A 25449-nucleotide genomic window follows, 5' to 3' on the forward strand; every position below is an offset into this window, starting at 1 on the left:
TTGCTTTTTGGTTTTTAGAGTAAAATCAAGTCAAATGCAGGCAGAAAAGCAGAAGTCTAGGAAAACGTCAGTTAAAGATAACAATACAATTTGTGTGTGTCTATGTATATTTGCGTGTGTTAGTGCATATACCTTGTCATTTATCAGTCTGTTCAAGTGAGCACCAGAGGCCAGCATGGCTGCAAACATGGTGAGCATATGCTGCTGCACACGGCTGATGCCTGACACCAAACAACTAAGGATGCTGGGCAATCCCACCTTGTCAATGACACTCTGAAATGCTCCCGCTGAGTGACGAGTTATTCTACACAGAGCCTAAAATATGAAGAAAACATAAAAACTCAACTTTGAAATTTAAAAAATCAACCTGGGCAATGATGTTTTTCAAACAATAACCTGAGAATCTCCATTTTGAGCGCTCCCTGAAGTCACTCATTGGTATGATATGAGAGGTACTGGAATGTGTTACTTACTGACATAGCGCTGACCCTCAGCGCATCCACAGTAGAGTGTGTGAACAGGTACCACAGAACAGGTCCCACCTCTGCTGTGATGAAGCCCTGAGCACACTGACACTGTCTGCTGCACACATTCTCTATGATCTTTGCTGCCATGTGGTTCACAACCAACTCCTCCTGCAGAGAGAGGTCCAGACTTACAATGATATTTTTACTTTTAACAACACCTAACATGTTGTGTATAGTCTGAAAAGTGTCATCTGACAACATAATCAGTGTGTAATGCCTAGAAAGTCTAAGAGGAACAAATTTACTATTATCTGAAAGGTCTCTTATATTAGATTTCAATTACATATTTTTCAAAGATTAACATTTCAGCTTTAGCAATTATCACTTAAATTCCTGATCTGAATTATTTCAGTTGATCACTATTATTTAAGCTAATTATTTTCCAGGTTGCAAGAAACAAAAGGTGAACTGGGTGTGGCTTCATCATGTAGGCTGAGACAAATATATGTAAATAAACCAAAGCAGAAATCACTTATTAAGATGAGTCATAAGTCTTACAAAAAAGTTCTAACTTTGTGCCAGTAGTGGGCTAAAATGCATGTTTGTTTATTTGAGCTTGAACCATTTCTATTGTTAGTTTCCTACTAACAGCAAGAAATGCTCAGCAAAAGATTGGCTCAATCGTTTTTTGCAGTAATTATGCAAAAAACAAAAAGCCAAACTGTTAATCACAAAAATGTACCATTAACAGCATTTTAAACTTTGTCTAGTATTTGGTTTATCACCTGAATCTTTTAGACTTCAGTTTTGTTTCATTTTCACTTCAGTGCATCACCGACTGCCATAGGCCTACACATAATTTTAAAACACTGCCAAACTAATTCTACAGTGTTATGATTAAGGGTACTGATTGTTGCTATAACAAAACATATTCTGTATCACTTTCAATAGGCACAGTTTTTTCAAACATATTTCAAAATTAACCTGAATGGAAGGTATTACATTCAAATTAGTAGGATTTCATAACTGTCTATTGTAATATGGAAATATAAAAGCAGGAGATACAATGTTTTCCTGATTTCATGGAATTACATCATGGGAATATACTCTCTCAACAGGCAGCAGTTCTCAATGAATAAATTCCTGAGTTTCCATGCCACAAACAACATTTTCTAAGCACAGTGAAGGCCAACACACAGAAACTCATTTGGGTATTTTTGTCTCTAGGCCTCTTGTCCTTGAGCATATCTCTCCATGGCTAGAACAAGTAAAAATTAAACATTTAACAGCATTCAACAAGCAGCAAGAGCAGAAAAAATCAGGAAAATACCAAAAGGCAAGGTAAGGCATATCTTAGAGTCATTCTGTGTGCAGTTCCGATGCAATAGCCATGTTTTCACTGCAATAACACTAGCAACCCTTCTCTCTACGGTAAGAACAGGTTCAGCACAGCTCATGAAAAAACTGCCCCAACAGACGCACTGCATCTCAAAGGCACATATGTATAGTGCAGCACACGAATGCAATACTAATGTGTTCAAGTCAAAGAACACTTCATCAGGAGTCACTGGCTAAGCGCTGGTCTTCTCTGTGGCTCTGTGGAGAGTTCAGGGTGGTGGTTTGGACCAGAAGCTGAGGAGGAGGACAGGGAAAATGATTGACAGCCTGCTGGAGGGCAAGTCAGGAGAAGGGATGTGGAGCAGGCATTTTTTTCCTCAGTACAGCAGCCTTTTCACAAAAAAAAAAAAAAAATGGAACCTGGAGAAAATAACACTGCACTCTACAACCTGAGGTTCCTCCAAAACAAAATATATTCTCAATTGAGGCAGGTCTGGGCATTTCTCATAGCCTCTGTAAGTGCCTTCCCACTGTGGCCTGTATGAGCTGCTTTAAGGATCTTCTCACTGGTGTAATAAGTAGTTCTACAGCCTGACCTGACCAGACCAGCTGAGAGTGTGCATTTACAGCCAACAACCCACAGATACTCATCTCAGCACTCAGCTTAGTGTACTGATACAGAGCCCTGTAAATGATCTTGCCTGTAGGCCATCATCTCTTGATAGAAGTGCTGGTACAGAATTAGTTCCCCTTTGGTCATTCATTAGGGCATGAAGTGTAATTATTCAACCACAAACAACACCCTGATAGTATGATTGGCTTGCTACACAGAGTAGACACCCAGAAGAGTACCATATGATGCACACAATAAAGCATAGCATTCATACCATACATTTGCAAAGAGCAGCCTATATGTTTATTTATACAATATGTCCCATGTGACTCAACATCCAAACCCACACAGTGTCAGAGTTTGGGGTTACATGGTACACGGTAAGTGAGAAAAGGTGAGGACAGCTATTCCCCAGAGAACAACTTCTCTCACTCTCTCACTCTCACACGCTTTCTTTCTCACACATACACACACACAGCACTTCTCAACTCTCCAGCTCCACAGTAGCCTGAGGCCATGTTCAAGCCAAACTTTACCAGAATTATGTATTTCCCCCCCAAATTCACATTTGCAGAATCAGCATTTGTGTGCGCTGCCACTCTGCAGTTAGTGATCAAATACAAATCAGGCCAAATAAAGATACAATAAATTATACAAAGAGCCATTGTACCTTTTAGTTTCATTTGGACAATAATTATATAAGTATAGAATAATTTAGGAAATTAAAAAGAATCCCAAACAGTTCAACACTACAGATTATTTTCAGTGTTTGTGTGCTTTCTCTTTGCCTCTGTTACATCTTTTGTTTTTTCTGAATACGTGCCTTTAGGGATATTTTTCCACATCACAAAAGTTCAGTCTTTGATTTCACAGCATTTCTGCTTCTCACAACCCCAGCATTCTCAAACATTAGGGATGTTGAGCTATGGCTCTGGGATGATCTGTTGATTGTTCTTTGAAGCCCAATAGATGATTCGCTTGATTTGCAAAATATCTTCTTGTTTGTCATTACCTCAGTTTCTCAGTAATAACTTTTTTCACAACTACAAATTCTTTCACACGTGTTGAGTTTTCTTCTCACAGTAGAAGGATGGACTTATAAGTACTGCTCTTCAGTACTATTTATGTGCCAGTAACAGTTTTGTTTAAGAGCCCAATTCTCTTTTAATAAATTTGTCATTACACGTTTGGAAACAAATAAACAAGCTTGGAAGTTCTTACCTTCAACTTTCCACTGGCTTGTGTCAAATCTAATCACTTAAAAATATCTCAAAAATGTCTATTTTGTCTAGAAGAAAAAAAGAAGAAAAAAAAAGTAAAAAAGAAAGGTGGTCTCTGATATTTGCACCAAACTGTACAATTTCAACTGGTGTGTTGAGATACTCAAATGCAATGACAATTAATTACTTACACTCCTTCAACGCCAATGAAAGTTTTGACTTTTCAGGAACTTATTTGTATACAATACATAATTAATGCATAAAATGAGAGGGAGTGGGTTAATTCTTCATTAAGAAGATTAGGCAAATTGTTTGGCTAAGAGGAGATACGGCAGTAGCTAATTAGAGCCATTTGAGACCTCTCTACCTCTCATACCAGTTTGTTTGTTGTGCGTGTATGAGAATACTCAGAGCCTGTAAACCTGCTATTATGGGTTTTTCTGTAGGATGTTTATGTGTGTGTGTGTGTGTGCTGGGTGTTGGGTCTAGGTAGGGAGGGAAAGGAAGGGGGTTGTAGAGAGGCTATAATTGTGTCCATTTGAAGAAGCAGCACACCTGGCCCTGAATAAAGAACTATGTAAATCAGTCCTGCCAGCCAGGGCTTTCATTACACTGTTTCATCTGCCCTTCTCTCTCTCAACCCCATTAATCATCCCTCACAACCTATCACACAGCCAAACACACTTTCATTAGCACTAATGTGGCTTCACAACATCATGCTCAATAGTCTGTCAGAGACATGGACTAGCATATGTTAATTTTGACTGTATTGTTTTGAAAAAAGAAATGTCAGGAATTGTAGAGGCTGAAAGGATTGGATTCACTATTTTAAGCTGTGTTTGATACAGACATTTGAGCTAGATATATGAAGTGAATGAAATGAGTGTACAACACTATGAACTACAGACTGTAGTAATTCAGTAAGCGTAGCTCTAGCAATCAGAAGTGTCTCTGTTCCCGAATCAAAAGCCCTAAAGCTATGTATATTGCATGGCAGGCTCATGACTGATTTAGCAGGGTCTCTTCGCTAAACATGTGAGGAAGAGGCTCACTGCACAGAGTGAGATGGTACAGGCTGCGGTAGATGAGTGCACAGATACAGTGCGCTACACCACAGCCCAGGACTTATAATTATATAAAGTCATACGGGGATCAATGAGGCATAGGGATGTGAATTAAGGCGAAGCAGTGATAGAGGATGATGGAATATTCACAGTGTCTGTGTGAGAGTGTGTTATAAATATTTAATGGAGGAATACTGTGATGCCCAGTTTCAGCCTAGGGCTCTAATACACGCCACTTAAGGGATGAGTGCATATAGACCTTTCATCATCCTTGCTACAAACACAAACAAACACATACACACACACACCTCCTCCAGCTGCAGCCTGACCTGGAATACAGTCTGCACACATCTCTCCCCCTCACTCTGAATTAAGAGCATTCTCACTCTGAATTGAGCTGATATTTTTTTCCCTTCCCTCCATCACAAGGAGTACTTGAGCACTTGAACACACTCTCACTCTTACTCAGTGTACGTATTAGTATGACCCCCCCCCCACCATCACACACTTCTAATGTCCTTCTCTTGCATTTCTTCTTTCTCTCACTCTCAGACCTTGATGTCTTATTTCCTGAGCTAGTTCAGCTCTGAATCAGCAGAGGTTCCCTAACAGGTCAAGACTCTCAGGCATTATAATTACTGCCTACATCAGCCTCATAGCACATTTGTTCCCTTATATGCACAAAAGTAGGCACACTACACACACACCAATGCTACATGATCAATAATCACATAGGAACTGTATTGCTATACATTGCAGTTTCAAGGGTATATCTTAATAAACATATGAGCTAATAATGACTATAATACCATATAAGGGACAAAACTGAACTGTATTCTTCGTCATTATGAATATTGCACTGGTATTAATTACATGGGGCTGCATAATATTTGCATAAAATTGAGTTGCAATTAGGGCTGGACAATAATTCATTACCAATATATATATCTCAATATTCATTCATTCACTATCTGTAAGCGCTTATCCAGTTCAGGGTCGCGGTGGGTCCAGAGCCTACCTGGAATCATTGGGCGCAAGGCAGGAATACACCCTGGAGGGGGCACCAGTCCTTCACAGGGCAACACAGACACACAGATACACATTCACTCACACCTACAGACACTTTTGAGTCACCAATCCACCTACCAATGTGTGTTTTTGGACTGTGGGAGGAAACCGGAGCACCCGGAGGAAACCCATGCAGACACGGGGAGAACACACCAACTCCTCACAGACAGTCACCCGGAGCGGGAATCGAACCCACAACCTGGAGCTGTGTGACTGCGACAGTACCTGCTGCGCCACCCATATATCTCAATATAAAATGCTTAAATAACAATGATTTTTTTAAGAACATTTTCAAGATTCTAAAATACATTATTTACAACATCTGTCACTGACTGTCTTTCATTACAAAGCACTCACGTTAGATCAACAATCTCAATTTAAAATTTTGTTAAAAGCATTCATGTCATGTTTGATGATGTCATGTTTCTTGTTTGATCTTAGAAATTTTTTTGTAGATTTTATACTGTTCCTATCGATATTGGAATTATATTGTATCAACCAAAATTAAGAAATATTTTGTGATATAAATTTTGGCCATATCGTCCAACCCTAATTGCAAAGATGATCATATATTACTAAAACAATTAAAAAAAATTCTGTTAAACCATAAATGGCACAACACAAACAGCCCCATGAAAATCACGAAACTTAAGGTATTTAAAAAATAAATAAATAAAAGGAATTAATAAGTTAGTGTTTTCTTATTCACTGCATACAGCTCCTAATTTACAAGCACAAGACAGAAAAATTGACAGATTAAATCTTAGCTATGTTTGCATGAATACTAAACTAAAACACTGCTTACACCTACATGATATAGTCACTAATACGATTTTTCAAAGTTTGTACACTTTCACACAAACATCTAGTTAACCAGAACCATACATAAGAGTGAACATTTAAGTAAAAACATTCATTCTGTTAGCATATTTACACAAAAAATAGATTACCAACACAGCTAATGAAAAATCAAATAGTGTGCTGCCCTCTAGACGATTTTAGTGCCAAGTTAGACATATTAACTCATTGTTTTCATTAAGACAATATATTCCAATACATTTGTTATTGTTCTACATTTAGTTGTCTCAGCAAAATGCACATAATAAGTCAGTTTCTCGACACATGGTTCGATCCCCACTCAGGGGGTTCCTAACATAACCTTTCTTCTAACTATATATCACCTTCTATTACAATTTGTACAGCAGACTAACACACATAAAACACTGTCTATACACATATGTGCATGCATGCACACACACCCCAGAACATAAAAAAAAAAAATTACAAAATATATAAGACTAAATGAATGCTCGCACATTGTTTTACAAACACTGTCCCTTATTTTATTACTGTTGCGACCTTTTGTCTTCTACACACCTGTGCTTTAGACTAGGAGGATGTGCACACGTTTTCTTTCACATGTAAACTTACTTTAGTTATTACAAAAATTTGTTTATTGTCTCATATGAGAGATCAAAAAAGAAAGCAGATTATTTATAGTGACCTACATCATTTGCTTTTCATGATAATTTGAGTATACATAAGTTGACAGTGACTATACAAAAAAAGGTTGCACAGTGTGTTTTCACAGCTTCAGAACATCACTGTGTGCAGTTATTCAACAGTATGTTTGGCAAGTTAAACGGGAGGGAGTGAGGGGAGGGTGAGAGAAAAGGGGGGAGGGGGTGAGAGTGAGCAAGCAAGAGAGAGGGAGAGGGTAGAAAGGCGCTTCACTCACTGCTTATTTAACCTATTAATGCAGCAAGCCAGACTTGCTTATCAGCTGTGTGTCTTAGAATGGACGTGTGCTCTCTGTTTCTCCTCTAAGAGCAGAAGCAGTTGTTAGTCAAGGTGTTAGGGTGCAGGGCACAGAGGTATGTGTCCTGCCAGTGCACTCCATGGCTTGTGTTCTCATTACAGTGTGCTGGATACGCTGCCAACAAATCTCCTCATTAAGCAGGGCGCCTCCCTTGCGCCTCTCGCACGCACACTGACGCCAAGCAAGAGAGGTAATACTAAAAATAATGTGCCAAATAAAGCATTTGAAGAGCCATATGCAAAAGCCCGGAGCTGTGCAACAATTCAAGTTGAGAAAACTAGAAGAGAACATATTTCGTCTTGCCTGGAGTCACTGGTTCTGCACATAAGCACTGTTCCTCAGTGGAACCAAGTGTGAAATAAGCTGGTTTTAAGGTTTTCTATGACTGTTTCATCAGGTCAAGTCTTCCCCACCATGTCAAACACTGTAATGAGAACGTAATTCTGATTATGCTATGGGCCCAAAGCAATGCTTCAAACTACAGCACAAGCAAGACAGAGAAGAGAACTAAATTTGGGCATTTTCAAAAAGAGCTAGAGGGCACAACTTTTGCCAATTATTGGCAGTCTACCCGTTAGAAATTGGCAGCTGTTGAGGCAGTGCTGGAGCCCATCAATCAAATGACAAAAAATTTGTCAACTGAGAAGAATAAAGGTCTCCACCATTCCAGCTCTTTCTAAAATGTTTCATTGTGTTTCAGTAAGTTGGTTTCCATCCTGTTTCCTCTCAAAACCAGCACCTTAACAACAGAATATTCCCTCAGAGAACTTGCAAACCCCTTTTATAACCAGCTAGCAGATTTCTTTTTTAGGATTTTTAACCACTCTGTCATATTTCTGGGCCATTTACAATCTACCCATTGAGCAATTCCAAAAGTTGTATGCTTCAGATATCATTATTTTATGAAGAGGTTGTAATTTCATGTGATAACTCTTCCTTGCAGATAATGTTTGTGCCTGCAACAACATCACTCCTGTGCCAGCTAAAACTTTTATGCAGGTGTTTGTAATCAAGCATAAAATTTGATTTAGGTGTTTTTGGTCTTCAAGACCTCACAGTTCCAGTTTGTCTAAACTGCCATAAAGGACATTTTAAAATAACATTTCGGACAGCAGAACTTTTTCTGTTTTTTTTTTTTTTTTTTCCTGATTCTCCAGATTTGGAGGCTTACACTTCCTTACCTGCCCTTACAGTGAGTCAGTTAAGATATAAAGAGTTTGTCACATAGTAATGTTATTCAAACATATGCACACATACAGGGATTGGACAATGAAACTGAAACACCTGTCATTTTAGTGTGGGAAGTTTCATGGCTAAATTGGACCAGCTTGGTGGCAAATCTTCATTAATTGCACATTGCACCAGTAAGAGCAGAGTGTGAATGTTCAGTTAGCAGAGGGTAAGAGCAGTTTTGCTCAAAATATTGCAATGCACACAACATTATGGGTGACATACCAAAGTTCAAAAGAGGACAAATTGTTGGTGCACGTCTTGCTGGCGCATCTGTGACCAAGACAGCAAGTCTTTGTGACGTATCAAGAGCCACGGTATCCAGGGTAATATCAGCACACCAACAAGAAGGACGAAACACATCCAACAGGATTAACTGTGGACGCAAAAGGAAGCTGTCACGGCCGGGCTGCTATAGCCACACCTTTGGTCATTCATGCCAATGCCAAACGTCCGTTTCAATGGTGCAAGGAACGCAAATCTTGGGCTTGGGCTGTGGACAATGTGAAACATGTATTGTCCACCTTTACTGTTTTCCTCACATCCGAGAGAGTTACGGTGTGGAGAAGCCCCAAAGAAGCGTACCACCCAGACTGTTGCATGCCCAGAGTGAAGCATGGGGGTGGATCAGTGATGGTTTGGGCTGCCATATCATGGCATTCCCTTGGCCCAATACTTGTGCTAGATGGGCACGTCACTGCCAAGGACTACTGAACCATTCTGGAGGACCATGTGCATCCAATGGTTCAAACATTGTATCCTGAAGGCGGTGCCGTGTATCAGGACGACAATGCACCAATACACACAGCAAGACTGGTGAAAGATTGGTTTGATGAACATGAAAGTGAAGTTGAACATCTCCCATGGCCTGCACAGTCACCAGATCTAAATATTTTTGAGACACTTTGGGGTGTTTTGGAGGAGCGAGTCAGGAAACGTTTTCCTCCACCAGCATCATGTAGTGACCTGGCCACTATCCTGCAAGAAAAATGGCTTACAATCCCTCTGACCACTGTGCAGGACTTGTATATGTCATTCCCAAGACGAATTGACGCTGTATTGGCCGCAAAAGGAGGCCCTACACCATACTAATAAATTATTGTGGTCTAAAACCAGGTGTTTCAGTTTCATTGTCCAACCCCTGTACTATTTTACAATTTCATTTTGACTGCAGAGATTATATGACGACATTAATCAAAAATAAGTGTACAACATCAACAATAAGTGTAAAACATGGACAGGTGACATGAACAACCATGAAAGTCTCATAGCAGTGGCATCTCTCAAGGGGTTTATATTGGGAAGCAAGTAAACAGTCAGGAAAATAGTTAAGCATACGGATCTTAGGGACTTTGACGGGGCAAACGGTGATGGCCATAATGTTAATGTTATTATTATTATTATTTTTATTATATACACACACACACGTATACAGAGAGCGAGAGAGAGAGCGAGAGCAAAGCGTCTGAAGGGAGGCGAGGAGGTAGGGTGTGAGACAGAGAGGGAGAGGGAGAATCACTGCAGCAAGCTCTGTTATATGGTGTGGGTGCAGGCAGGGCAGAAGAGCAGCAGAAATATAGCTGCTTTGCTACAGCCAGACTACAATAGGTTCCACCCTTAAACAGCGCAAGCTGTGTTAACTACTGCTGTGGTTAGACTAAGAAACGTTACTGCAAAATTCTGCTGCAGGTGTGTTGTGTGCGCGTGTGTGTGTGTGTATGACAGGGCTGACTGACGACTGAGTCTGCCATGCGCCCTTGACTTGCGGCTAGCAAACAATGCCTGTAGGGGCTGCAGAGGGTTCATTATCACGCAGATCCCCCGCCCCCCCCAGCCCCCTAAACACACACGCGCACACACACACCCCATGTTGAGGACGCCACAGCAGTCTTACCCCTTCCCGAAGGCACCTCATTAACACGGTGTAGGCGGCAGAAGGAACGACCCACAATCCTCCTGGGTGCTCTTTCTTCTCCTCCTACAGGGGAGAGAGAGAGAGAGAGAGAGAGAGAGAGAAAGTGAGAGTGTGAGCTTAACAGGGTGAGAAGAACTACTCATTTCGTTAGGGGAACAATTAAACAGAGTGTAGAATAGCTATCATAAATGGGCAAAATAAATGAACAAGTTCACATTTAAAGTCCGATATACAGGTAAAAGAAAGCGGCACCAGTGTTATTAAGCATGTCAATTGGAAATAAAAAAGTATCAATAAATCACTGCATGCAAATCAGAATCAAAAACACATTTACATTCGGTCGAAATCATCAAAGACAAGTTGATTTGGGAACCTGTGACCATCTAATGGTCCTGCAACTGTTATATTAGGTATACATTTGTTGATTCATTGTCTGTAACCATTTATCCAGTTCAGGGTCGCAGTGGGTCTGGAGCCTACCTGGAATCATTGTGCGCAAGGCAGGAACACACCCTGGAGGGGGCGCCAGTCCTTCACAGGGCGACACACACACTCACACCTACGGACACTTTTGAATCGCCAATCCACCTACCAACATGTGTTTTTGGGAGGAAACCAGAGCACCCAGAGGAAACCCACACGGACATGGGGAGAACACACCAAACCCACAACCTCCAGGTCTCTGGAGCTATGTGACTGCGACTCAACCTGCTGGGCCACCGTGCCGCTCATACCTGACCACTAAGCTATGTGAACATGTTGAACATGTTCGAAACCCTTGTGTATTTCATATGAAGTTCCCTCTCTTGGCCTCTGCAACATTCTTGACTACTCTAGCAAAGCTTTTCAAAACCTTATTAAAAGTGTGTTCGTAGGCTATTAAAGTTTGTTTGTCAAAAGAACATTTATGAGACCAAGCACTGATATTGCATGAGTAGGCCTGGCTTGTTAAAAACATTCCCGTTTATCCCATGGGTCTTAGTCAAATCATGCCTTTGTAGGTATTTATGAGCACAGTCATGCTGGATGAGCATTCCTCAAATGGTTCCCACAAAGTTGGCATGTCTAAAAGGCCGTTGCATGCTTCACAGGAACTAAGGGACCTTGCCCACATCCTGAAATGGCCTCAAACCATTATCATCTTTACTCCAACAAACTACTCATTAGAGTATGGTGACAGGGTGTTTTACACCTCTCCAGTCGACACCTGGCACTGCTCATGGTGGTATTAGGCATGCTCTGGATACACAGTTCTTGTGCTAATGTTCATTCCAGGGACAGATTGGAATTGTATTTGGAGTAGGAAATGATGCAAGTGAAGATGGCTTATTTATATGTATGATGTGCTTCAGCACTTGGCAGCAAGTTTGCATGGTCTATTCCTTCGTGGCTGATTTTTCTTAATCCTAGATGCTTTCATTTCACAATAGTAGCACTTAAAGTAGACTGAGGAATATCTAGCAGGGCAGAAAATTCTCAAATTGGTTGGTAGGGAAAAGGTGGCTTATACATTTAATGTCACTTATTTTCTATGAAGACGGCATAGCTATGTGCTTTACTTAAAGATGTCATATAGAGCAAGTTAATGCTCTATTAAAATGTTAACATTATAAAGTTTAATTAACACCATTCTTTGTGCCATTAATGCATTTTGGCTTTATGAACCATTCATAGCTGAAGGCAGAGGTTTTCTGTGGAAGCCCATCTGCTACCAGAGACCTCCCCCAGGGGGAGACAGCTATCCTGTGTGGAAAAGACTTGAGAGTAGTGAGTAAGAAAGACTCTACTGAGGTGTAAACAGATATCGCACTGAAGGAATTGCTGCTTTATTGACACAGATTAGAGCATAAACAAGTCACTGCCTTTGCCATTTTTAATGAGCCATTATGTGTATAAATCAGAAAATAATAAAGCTGAGATGAGTGATAATATTGAGCACCAAGTTTGTATTTGTATATAACCAACAAAAACTATAATGCATAGAACTATGTAATAATGTGATCGTGACTAGTTTATATCCTCATACTTTTGTTTAAAAATGTGAAATTTGTGTTTTCATGGATATTGGCCCATTGCTGTGGACTGTTTAGCTGGACTAACCGGCAGCTGACAGAATCCAAAATGCACTTCTACTCTGTTTAATTAATTCTATTTCACAATCTTCAGATGATAAATCTATATATTCAAATTATACAGCAACTCACTGCAGAAAGTAACAGTTGCAAAAAAAAGTTGTAAATTTATTTGTATTGTAACTGCATATGTGTGCCCCCTTCATGATTTCTTATTTTATTTTATTCATTTATTTATTTATTGCATGTTTGTCACTCTTAAATGTTTCAGATCAAACTAATTTAAATATTAGTCTAAGACAGCAAAAGTAAACACAAAATGTAGTTTTTAAATGAAGGTTTTTATTATTAAGGGAAAAAAAATCCAAACCTACATGGCCCTGTGTGAAAAAGTGTCTTCCCCCTAAATCTAATTACTGGTTGGGCCACCCTTAGCAGCAACAACTGCAATCAAACGTTTGCGGTAAGTTGCAATGAGGCTTTCACTGCGCTGTGGAGGAATTTTGGCCTACTCATCTTTGCAGAGTTGTTATAAACGGCCTTTTTAAGGTCATGCCACAGCATCTCAACAGGATTCACGTCAGGACTTTGACTAGGCCACTCCAAAATCTTCACTTTGTTTTTCTCCAGCCATTCAGAGGTGGACTTGGTGTGTTTTGGCTCATTGTCGTCGCTGCAGAACCCAAGTTCATTTCAGCATGAGGTCACAAACAGATGGCCGGATATTCTCCGGCAGGATCGTTTGACAGACAGCGGAATTCATGGTTCCATTTATCACAGCAAGTCTTCCAGGTCCTAAAACAGCAAAATAGTCCCAGACCATCACCATATTTTACTGTAGGTATGATGTTCTTTATCTGAAATGTGGTGTTACTTTTACACCAAATGTAATGGGACACACACCTTCCAAAAAGTTCAACTTTTGTCTTGTCAGTCCACAGAGTATTTTCCCAAAAGTATTGGGTATCAAGATGTTTTCTGGCAAAATTGAGATGAGCCTTAATGTCCTTTTTGCCCAGCAGTGGTTTTCTCTGCCATGCAGGCCATTTTTGTCCAGTTTCTTTCTTATGGTGGAGTCATGAACGCTGAACTTAACTGAGGCAAGTGAGGTCTGCAGTTCTTTGAATGTTGATGTGGGGTCTTTTGTGACCTCTTGGACGATTGTCGGCTGGCCACTGGGAAGGTTCACCACTGTTCCACGTTTTGCCATTTGTGGATAGTGGCTCTCACTGTGGTTCGCTGGAGTCCCAAAACTTTAGGGACGGCTTTATAACCTTTTCCAGACTTATGGATCTCAATTACTTTCTTTCTCATTTGTTCCTGAATTTCTTTGGACCTTGGCATGACGTTTAGCTTTTGGTCTACTTCGCTTTCTTAGGCAGGTCCTATTTAAGTGATTTCTTGATAGAGAACAGGTGTGGTGGTAATCAGGCCTGGGTGTGGCTAGAGAAATTGAACTCAGGTGTGATAACCCACAGTTAAGTTATATTTTAACAGGGGGGCAAACACTTTCACACAGGGCCATGTAGGTTTGGATTTTCTCCCTTAATAATAAAAACATTTTTTGTTAACTTGTGAATTCCACATAAATGGAACATTCACACATATGTGCCTGCATACTGACTGATGTTGACTTTTGCACATATCGATGTAACAGTTTGTGTTAACGTTTTCATTTTTTTGCCACACAGAATGTGATGTCTGTTTTTTTCACAAAAACAAGTTGAAACATTGAGTCATCTGACCACAGTACATTTCCACCATCTGAAATGGGTTCTTGCCCAGAGAACTGAGGTATTTCTGCATGGGGTTGATATATGGCTTTCTCCTTGCATAACAGAGTTGAATTTCTTAATGCAGAAGTGCTCTATGTTAAGTGACAATGGCTTTTCAAATACTCCGAAAGCATTTTTAGCAGCATTTATCACAACAACCTAATGATTTCTCTTGTAATGCTTTCTGGGGGTTTGTAGGTCATGCAAATTCTACAAATGCTTCCAGCCTTGCCATACATGGAGATTTCTTAGGATTTACAGCATGTTTTCACCATTATATACTTGTATTATGGTATTCTTTTCTTTGTCCATTTGTTCAAAAACAATAGGTCATGAATATTAACAAATCACAAATCACTTTTGATTGTATTCTACAAACTTTCACAAATTTTTTTTGAACTGGGATTGTATTAACAGTAAAAGATGAGCTATTGTTTAGTAGCTCCTAATGATGGCATATATATATAACTCATATAAATTAAGAAATATTACTTAATGCTTCCCTCTAAACATGTTAAAATCAAAACTTTTATTTTAACAGAATTATATGCATTCATAATACATGTAAGTGAAGGTTAAAAAAAATGTGTTTTGTAGCAGCATAAATATAATTCAGAGAGCTATCAACTGTGGAACTTGAATGCAGCCAGTTTAAAGAACCAAAATAAACTTAAATAACCGTGATTAGGCAGGTATGTAATAATTGCGATATTTAGTAAACTTACCATAATAACCTTATTGTGATTTCGTTTGTGTTTGCCTTTTTTGCTTTTGTCTTAAATTGCATTTATGTTAAGAATTACTATAATTACACACCATCATTGGTATTGTCTTATTATCTTAGATTCTTGAACGGGAAATGGTGTGCTCCCCCTTGTGCCTCACCCTGAACTTACCATCAGGACCTTTTAGAAGACAACTGGGAATTTCAGCATATGGAGGCCTTGGTTATTGATATTCAAACCAGCTGCCTTAATTTAACAGGAACTTTGATAGAACAGAGAAAAATCATTAAGTAAAACCAATCAAGGGCACTTGAGTCCCCAGGCCTCCTAGCCCTCCAAGCCAATAATGCCAATAGCACTATGTGCTGTGTGTGCAGTATATGTCCTTAACCAGGCACACAGTAGAGTTAGGGGAGGGACATAAATACAACCAAACCCAGAACATAACACCACTCATACATGGTTTCTAACCTTTTCTCGGATTAGGTAATTCCCACTGCACTTTCACTGACTACAAACAGAACAAACAATTTATTCAGCATTACTTGTTTAAACTACCAAACACTACAGCAAAATAAGCGAAGAATAGAAACATTTCATGAGATCAGCTTGGTGTTGGCATATTAAAGTTATGGAAACTGAAAACTCATGTAAATCACATAAATCTCAGTCCGCATTCATTTTCTAAGTAAAAAATGTGCTCTTTTGGGTTAGATCTATACAAAAACATTTTCTGAAGAGAATTCCATTTGCAGATATGAATGAATTAATTGTACACTATAAATTACTAAATGGCTATTTGCATGTGCTGTTGTGAAATTAAGCTAACATCCCAGTACACAAGTTAAACCAAGAGATGGCAGTTCTGAAGAAAAAAAGTTTCTCAAGTAAACACTAGGGGTTAATGCTCAGTAAATGCCCATGCAAATAAATCTAAATTCCTTTTACCTGAGTAGCAATAAGGTAGAGTAGCTCCCCTAGTGGTGGCAAAAGGCATTGCTTCAGCTTGCTGTTCCTGAAGTTATCCCGAATAAGCTCAGTGAACATGGCCACAGCCTGAATAGTAGATGGCAAAGATTAGCAAAAAACAATACAACTGATGTAGTATGTAAAGCAAAAAGCTACATTGGTATTTTCTAGAATGAAGGAATTGGCAACTAATTACATATATCTATACGGGAGTGAAATTTGAAGTTAAAAAGCCCTTTATTTTATTTTTTTTTTCCATTTTAAAATATTCCTGATAATAACAGATGCTAAACAATCCCTCCAGCCTCCATTGGCATTAGCATTTATTCCTCCCTCTATCTGTCTCAGTAGTCGGATGTGGGCTGCTGGTGGATGTGCTCTCTTTCTCTCACTGCGGCAGCTCTCACAGCAGGGTGCTATGCAAATAGGGCCTCTGTAGTGTCGTGCTGGTAAAGTCCCATAAATGATGACTTTGCAGGGAACAGATGTTGGTGACTGCGTTTGATGCGCCTTGGCAGCGAGAGGCACACGTTGATGATTCCCCGTTACAGAGGGAAAACAAACAAGGCTAAGCTGTCTTATTCTTCCCAATACCCACACACCTCCCCTTTAACACATTATTATCATCATCAACACACACACAAACCCATCCGCACGCACACACACACACACACACGCACACACACCCTGTAGCACTGGTTTAAAGAGCATCACGGCTGCAGGCTGCAGAAGCCCGGGCAGCGTTAAGCAGCACTGCAGGGCTCTCTCTGCTCCACAGCTGTGGGTGGAAAACTGGCTCATACGGCTGCTTTGGATGAGCTCTGGGCTGCAGCTGATAGTGCTGGAGATCACGGGTGGGAGTAGGGAGGCTGATCCAGGATCAGCTCTAAAGTGATGATTCCTCACACCTGCATGGCAAAGATTTACCCTAACTAATGCTGTGACCAGTATCTGAGCATTATTTCAGAGAAAAAATATAAATACATATTCAAATAATTAAATAAACAAAACAAAAAATCTTGTAGAGTGAGAGCTCTAAGACTCTCTCATCAAAATAATTTATAAATTAAACTATATATATATATATATATATGAAATAAAGAATGGCTTACTAGCCATAACTTGCACAGTAATGTTCTACCAAAGGCAGTGATAACAGCAGCATTTGAGGACATATTTGCCGCCTGTTTGTGCCGATCAGATGGATATTCAAATACGTGCGTGGGTGTTGCTTTATAAGGCCATGCATTTTAATTAATATATTTCAAGATATGCTTTACTAGTACTGAACCTGAAGTGTGAAATAAGCCCTTAGTATTTCACTCCTACTCCTACATGCACATTGCCAAATATTATTTACATGGTATCTGGAGTCTGAGCGCGTTTCAGCTACAAATAAAAAACCCTGAAACCCTGAATTTTAAAGTAAAAAGAAATAATTCCAAACTAGCTGGTCTACTGAAGGCCACAGTGACAGGGTAATATTCAGGTAAAGTACAGTTCATCGACGCTGCTTGCCAAGCCAGGCAGACTCTCAGCTAAACAGCACACTGCAGAAGCTACACATTATAACCTTGATACTTTCTGACTGCTCGTCAATAGCACAGAACTTAATGATGAAACATTCACTCCCTGAGGCTGCAGTGATTGCAGAGTCTCCACATACTAACTAAGGCTAGATTTAGATTAGACACTGATAATGATGCATATGTAGTGAAAAAGCGCTTGCAGAGCCCCATTCTAAATATGTAAAGACACTGCAAAACATTCGCAGACTCTTTTAAACCATTCTCCAACCCTGGCTAAGGCTGAAGGGGACTGGCTAAGGGCAGTGTTATCAGGCTCCTGTGAGAGATTTGAATTTAGGGTAGTGGCACTAGGGATGGGCGTCTGTGCCAGGGACAATGATTAATTTACCAGTTCATTAGACTAGTGCTCAAGTATTCACGGAGAACATAGTGGGGAAGTCTCAAAGAGAATTATAAACCTATAACAAAGAGAGAGAGAGAGAGAGAGAGAGAGAGAGAGAGAGAGCAAGAGATGGAGAGGAGAAATAGCCACAGACAGGGAGAGAATTGAGAGGGAAACTTTGCTCCAGCTATAATTCTGTAATTTCCACTCTCCTGAAGTAAAGCCTGTGTGACATGTCTATTTATAGAGGCTTTCATCGTTGCCATGACAACAAATTAACCCAAAGTTTCCTTCAGCTGTTGCTTTCTGACCAATGGTTGAATGTCAGCTGACTATCTTCAGTGGCAGAGACAGCACAGTTTACATTAGAGCTGAGCACCACACCCTGCCACTAGCGCACATTTTCACCATCCGTCTGCCATAAACACTGGATACAACTTAAAATGTGTCGCCAAAACTGTCCTCAGAGCAGATTTGCCTAACTGCAGCCCCCTGGACAGTGGTGAGAAAGCATTCGAAAGCAGCACTGCCTTTCTCGTTGTGAACAAAGAGAAACCCTGAGACAAAAATCGCCATGACAGGAGCAGCCGTTTCAGTTGCAGGATCCCTGTAGAGAGCCATACACAGACTCGGGATCCCCAGCTTTTCTCAGCATCAGCCTGCTGTGCCTAAAATGGCGGGTGGCTGGAGTAGAACATTTTTGAGCGAGCGCTGGGAAGAGTGAGGGGAGAGGCAATGCGCATGCATGAGTCTGCTGCTCACTCCCAAATACTAAGCCTTGGTAAAATGCGGCTGACAGCCATTGTGGCATGGTCCCTTTCAGGTCCTGGAGGCGCTTCTTTATTTTTTCAGCAATAGAAAAGCGGGCAAGTCGGTACATGAACTCATGGTAAACCTGTGTAAACTCAGGATCAAGATGGGAGGCATCCGCTTTGACATCAAATAGAATGCCGCTTTTGAAATCATTACCTACAGAGTCTGTGTGGAGCCTTTGATGATTTTGTTAATGCTTTTATTAACATGTCTGAGCATGATGCATGTCCTTACTACACTGGTTTGTGACTGTCTTGGAAAGTGTTTTGTCAGTGCTGGACTTCTTGTACTATGGATAGCTATAAGAAATAATTTTGTTTTACCCAAATTTCTCAAGTATGGTATCTGAGAATATGCTACTGTGCTGATGCTAGAGTGACACCTGCAGGCGTATTTTAATTCACCACTTTCCATGGTGATGTAAGTATTCCTGCACCAGGGTGGACAAAGAATTCAAAAATGACGTTGAAAAGCTAAAAATCTGTTTGCTGCATCCAAGATTCCCTGGTATAATCAAATACAGAAGTAAGACACATCAGTTTCACTATGTATTAATTCAAATTACAAAATGCTTTAGTTTTATTTGTGAGCAAAACACATTCAAAATTAGCCATTCTTGAATGGGCAAGTGTTTACTTCAGCTCCTGTAAAGCTGAGTTTTCTTTCTAAATCATGTAATATGCTGATAACCTTGAACAAGTGATTAAAGGAAAAGACATTGCAGATGTTATGACATACATGTTTGGTAGCGAGGCAAGATACCTGGTACAGTGTATAAACCAACATGTGCTGAAAGCAAACAGGGTTATGTAAACAAATCTTACTTCTACAACAGGAACATCGTCTCTGAGCTCGGTGCAATGATAAGCCAACAAGCCAATGACTCTCATGACTTTGGTTTTCCTACAAGACATAATAATAATATTTATAATATTTACAGTTCATTAGGTAATATTGGGCTTTAAATAAGTTAAAACCAGCATTAAATATATTGGGCTGTCTTAGTTACTTAATAAAAAAGATCTGATGAGGGGTTTAGTTAGAATGGTTAGTTAATTTGCATGACAGCAATGTATGATTTGAAATCTCCTCCCTCTCATTTCATAATAAACAGAAGCTTTGAGAGACACACTCATTTTTGTTAGAGCTAAAATTTATTTCATTAGCTGATTACCAGTACATGTTGTACAAACAACCTAATCTAAATTCGTGTTACTGATTAAACACTTTAATTATGTGAAGTGATACATTAGTGATTAGTGAAGTGAAATGAATATAGTTATGAATATTAGCTAGTGAAATTATCCACACTAATTTGTTTTTTTAGGATCAATCATGCAATGCTGCCTAAAAATCACACATAATGTGTTTACTAATGTACATTAAATATTTGTGACAGCTTCCTAAATAAATAAATAAATAAATAAACCTACCCATAATGAAATATAGGGGAAAATAATATTGTTTTATGCAAAATGTAATGATGATGCTTTGTGGTAACACACACGTTTCCTCACACGCTTGCACCTATGGACATTTTTGAGTAGCCAATCCACCTACAAAGGTGTGTTTTTGGACCATGGGACAAAACCGGATCACCCACAAGAAACAACTCGGACACGAGGACTATAAACGTTTGATATATTTCAGCATTTGATTTAATTTATGTTGAAAAATGACAGAAGAACTACAACACGCTTATTCATAATGTAAATGTAGGTGTGTTTGTGTGTTGACTGAACTGTCCTATAAGATGGTGAACAATTCAAAGTAGGGCAATTAATAAATAATCATGCTTGCTCTAGGGTCATACTTACACATCCCAGTTAGGGGCTTGCTTCAGTTGCTGGGTCAGTACTGGAAACTGGAAAAAGTGTTAAAGAGAGAGAGAGAGAGAGAGAGAGAGAGAGAACAGACAGACAGCAACAGAGAACAGAAAAATGCAAGATGTTCTCTTATGTAAATGTAGCTACTCTTTCTGATACACATTAAATAGTTGTCTATTTTGTAAAAATGCCATTGTTTTTTTTTTCTTTTCTCCTGTACGGGCAAAAAGAGAATGGCACATGCAGGTGAACACGGTTGATGGTGGCCACCTAGTGGTCTGATGCAGTAGATTTTATTTATATACTCTCCATTTTCCTTTCAAAATACCTCAAAACATTGAGGATTTATGGAACAGCAGTTCCTTTCTTTATTCGTCACTCTATAACAATTTACTGAGATATAAAAAGTGGTGCAGGCACTCCCATAAAAGCACAGGAAAAGGAAACTCATTTTCAGTTTGAAATTAGTCAGTGGCAACCACCTAATTGACTATTGTTCCACTTCCCATTCAGCTGGACACACACCTATGCCAAAACTAAAGCTTGGGTCAAATCTGAATCTCTCCGCTACTACTGACTGAACAAAGTTAACTAAAAAAAACACCTAATTCCATTAGGTGTGCAATAATCCAAGAAATGTCACCAACTACACACGTCTAACATCTTCTATAGACTCCATTCGATATGCTTAAGAACTATTAAAACCTTCGTCTTCTCACAGAAAGCACATACTATAAAAATACCTTCAAGGCTATCACTAGATGTGTTATATATACAGAGTTTCATAGAATCACAGCAGGTGTCTATGTTTGACTGTACTTGGAGGCAGTCTCACCAGCTGGGAGTGCATGAGGCGAGTAGCTGTGTCTCTGTGGCCGCTGACGCAGCACAGGTAGCAGAGCAGGTTAAGTTTAGCACGAGGGGCTGTGATGGCTACAGTTCCAGGCCGGTCCACTGACTCCAGCACATTGCACACCTGCTGCAGAAACGCAGACCAATCACCTGAGCTCAGACAGGCCAAACGTTCCACTAGAGAGAGAGAGAGAGCGAGAGATTGTAAGTTTTAAGGAAAGCTTAAAAATGTTTTCAAAAACTTACAATGGCACATCCCACCTGAATATGCCGTCACACACAGTGTTTTAGAGTCAAAACGGATGGGGGCAGTTTTGAGAATCTGAGGAAATAAAAGAAACAGCCTGTCAACATGAATAAAAAAAAAATATATATATATATATATATATATATATATATATATATATATATATATTTAAAAAACACTCTAAATTTTCTTTCTCAAAATCGCCAGTGAAAGACATATACTCTTTGCCTATATAACCATAGACTAATGTACTCTTCTTTTATGATGTTTCAATCACGTTGTCTTTAAATTCTGAATGTTAAAATTAGATTTGCAGACAAGCAGCCCCATCCTTGTCTAACAGCGCTTTACAGAAACAAAAGATGGTTTACCTTAGGATTGTCCATGACAGGAGTCACAGTCAGGTCTGAGTCTGTGTATAAGAGTGCTTTTATGTTAGCACACACATCACTCTGAAAATCCTCCAAAACACTGCTGTCCTGAGATACAAGCACCACACAGAATAAAATATACATTACTATTAAAGTGTAAAAAAATTATATATGCAGTTTGCATAAAAGTTATTTTCAACAATATTCTTGGCACATCTTTGTTGGTGTGTGTGTTTAAGATAATCATTCATGCTCAGTTACCATAATTTTGTCTTTAATCTATATTATAATTTTGGAGCAGGTCATGGGCAGGTATCTTATAGCAACTGTTTCACCAAAAAAAATTATATTCATGACTTTCCATTATCCCCAAATGCAGTTGAACAGCAAAGAGAAGTTTAGAGTCTAAATTGTGCTTATTTATTTAAGAGCTAGAGCTATGAAGTTAATGTTGATAACAAACCTTGGAAGTCAGTATTTACTTTTCCACTTTGTTCATAGTCAGTACATTCCCACAAATTTGTCTCAACACAATCAGATGAAAAACAAGATGATTATCCAGAATCCACTTTTTCCAATGCAAGATGATACTCTTGGACTCTGGCTTCCCATAAAACATGGAACAGGACCAGAAACGTTTCAGATTAAATGTACAAATGGCCAGTCTGTGCAATAGTCATAGTCAAAAGCTGTATATAAAGTGTATGAGGCATACTGAAATATATTTTGAATGAAGTATATTAACATTTGGGAAAGCATTTACAAATTCTATTCACTTCCAGTCTTCAGTCCAATCTTAGACTCATAGCAATACCTATGTACTAAAGAAGCAAAATTTGGACTTATAGTGTCTATATAGTGTTTTAGAAACTGTTTTGGAAGAGTTGACTTTCGGACGATGCGGTTTGACGTCTGAGGAATTCAAGTAAATACCAATTCCCTGATCATCCACTGGGTGGTGCCGTGACATCACCAACCAAAAACTACCCAACGTTCACAGGTTTGCAACTTTGGACAATTCTGGGAGTATTCCACAAAGCAGGATTTCAGCGTTAGCAGGATAATTTAAACTCAGGTTTTGAATCATCCAACAGGAATATCTCTTACTTTTCTTTCTATCAGTTGGGCTTAAATTTTCAATAAATTTGCTGAGTTCAAAAGATTCAAAAGTTCAAAAAGATAAAAAAAAAATAAATAAATAATAATAATAATAATAATAATAATAATAATAATAATAATAATAAATTTAATAAATATATTTAAAAAATGTGGCTCATGCCACATTTTATATTTTACTTTTCTCCACCAACAGATTATGGCAAATCAATTGTAAATGTGCATTAAATATACACAAGCCTGGGCCCTGTGTAGTTATTTTCATATCCAAATTAAACAAAGCATGTTCCGTGAAACTGCATTAAAAGCGGTGGATTTTGTGTGTATTTACTTCCGTCTTGACGTCCATGTTGTTTGTCTCTTTGACAGTGCTGCTTGTTCTGGGAGTTGGACATGAACTGTCATCAAACATATAATAAAACAGAACTAATTCTGTAAATATTTCCCAACATTTCTAATTCAATTATAAATCAATTAAAGATATAACCATAACAAACAGGTTAAACATGCATAAGTTAAAATGTAAATGTAAATTAATTAACTGCAAACATGAAGTGGTAGTCTACATTATACCATACTGCTAAGCTGGAGACTCTGTGAAGGAGCTCTGTGTAGACAGGCATACCTGAGGAGGAAAATAGATTCTCTGGCATCTATGTCTGACACAGACTTTGGTCTAAACTCGATCACATTGTCTGTTGAAAGAGATGAAACAATTCACATATAATTAATTAATTAATGAGAACAATCAAAACAGACTAACTTAATTTCACAATAAACTCATACAGAGATTGAAAGAGTTCAGTTTTGCTTTGCCCTGTTCAGAGCTAAAACAAAGTGTGCCTAACATTACAACTGAAAGTACTGCACTGTGTCCATAATACATAAAAATCATACACATATTTACATAATCTCTCTCTTCCATCATGTTGCGTGTCTTTATGACACTGCCCTACGGCCTCTTTTGTGGTATTAACCAAGTGCATTCTAATCCCTGAGTGTATGAACACGTGTATGCACTCATGGACAGCAAAGTACTACTGGAATTTGAGACGTGTACAGAACAGCATAGACAAAACAAGTGTAGAATATTATAGTCATGATCAGATAAGTCTATGATGGGAACAATGATAAATGCAGCTTTAAAGGCCTATTAATAACAGCTTTTTAGCAATTTTTGCATTTTTGTTCTACATTTCTTCTATGAGTACCTGTTCTATGTATTAATGTGTTCCATGGATTTATAATGACATAAAAAATAAATCATAAGCGAACTGCTGGTTAATGGTTTGTTTATTCCTAATCTCTGATAGAAGCATTCAGTATGTGGTGAAAAATAATGTGCCATGACATCAGTGGGTCCTGGAGGGAAGTCTATTTATAAAACAGCAAAGGCAATGTTGCCTCCTTGTTTGGAACACCTAGGTTATTTTTTCATACACAAAAGGTCCAGATATCAGGATGCCACCCAAGTGTATTGTTTGTGCTTTGTGTGAAGCAAAAATTACAAACTTTTCTTTTCCCAAACAAATGCATAAACTTCATTGGCTAACAGCTAATAAGCCACTGTTCTGAAATGGTATGTTGCTCAATTTCAAATAAACACAATGAACAACAGACAAAATAATCTAAAGTGTCTCCTAAAATGTGAGCTCAGGGAGTATGCACAATATCAGACAGACACAGAATCTCAGTAAGCTTGAGCAGTACATGTACAGTCTCATGCCTGCCACATTACCTAATGTAAAGGACTTGCTGAGCTGTGAGTTAGCAAGAGCAGCTGCTGTCATCTGGGCATCTATTGCTGCCTGAGAGGATACCGACTCCAAGTGCACGCTAAAAAATACACACACACACACACACACACACACACACACACACACACACACACACACACACACACGTACACACAATGCAAGCATACGGTGGGTTAATTTCAATTCTGACTCCTAGTGAATGCCCATATTCATCTGTTATCCCTTTATCACCAACTGTTCAAAATAGCAAAAAAGGAAGCTAAAGTTATAAAGATAATAAA

General features: G+C 39.0%; 1 protein-coding gene across 2 annotated transcripts in view; it reads right to left on the reverse strand.

Moving 5' to 3' along the window:
* The window catches only part of ulk4 (unc-51 like kinase 4), a 117424-nt gene that overhangs the window by 86005 nt on the left and 5970 nt on the right, over window positions 1-25449 (reverse strand). For both annotated transcript variants that reach the window (XM_066684051.1, XM_066684050.1), the window contains exons 10-21: window positions 25150-25247; window positions 24037-24106; window positions 23743-23809; window positions 22296-22403; window positions 21939-21999; window positions 21661-21854; window positions 20817-20863; window positions 19824-19902; window positions 16255-16362; window positions 10714-10797; window positions 474-635; window positions 133-315 (exon numbers count right to left, since the gene is read on the reverse strand). In XM_066684051.1, the coding sequence (XP_066540148.1) occupies window positions 133-315; window positions 474-635; window positions 10714-10797; window positions 16255-16362; window positions 19824-19902; window positions 20817-20863; window positions 21661-21854; window positions 21939-21999; window positions 22296-22403; window positions 23743-23809; window positions 24037-24106; window positions 25150-25247 (1261 nt within the window). The remainder of the gene's footprint in view (window positions 1-132; window positions 316-473; window positions 636-10713; window positions 10798-16254; window positions 16363-19823; window positions 19903-20816; window positions 20864-21660; window positions 21855-21938; window positions 22000-22295; window positions 22404-23742; window positions 23810-24036; window positions 24107-25149; window positions 25248-25449) is intronic.

Source organism: Hoplias malabaricus, chromosome 10, assembly GCF_029633855.1.
Source record: "Hoplias malabaricus isolate fHopMal1 chromosome 10, fHopMal1.hap1, whole genome shotgun sequence".
Taxonomy (NCBI): domain Eukaryota; kingdom Metazoa; phylum Chordata; class Actinopteri; order Characiformes; family Erythrinidae; genus Hoplias; species Hoplias malabaricus.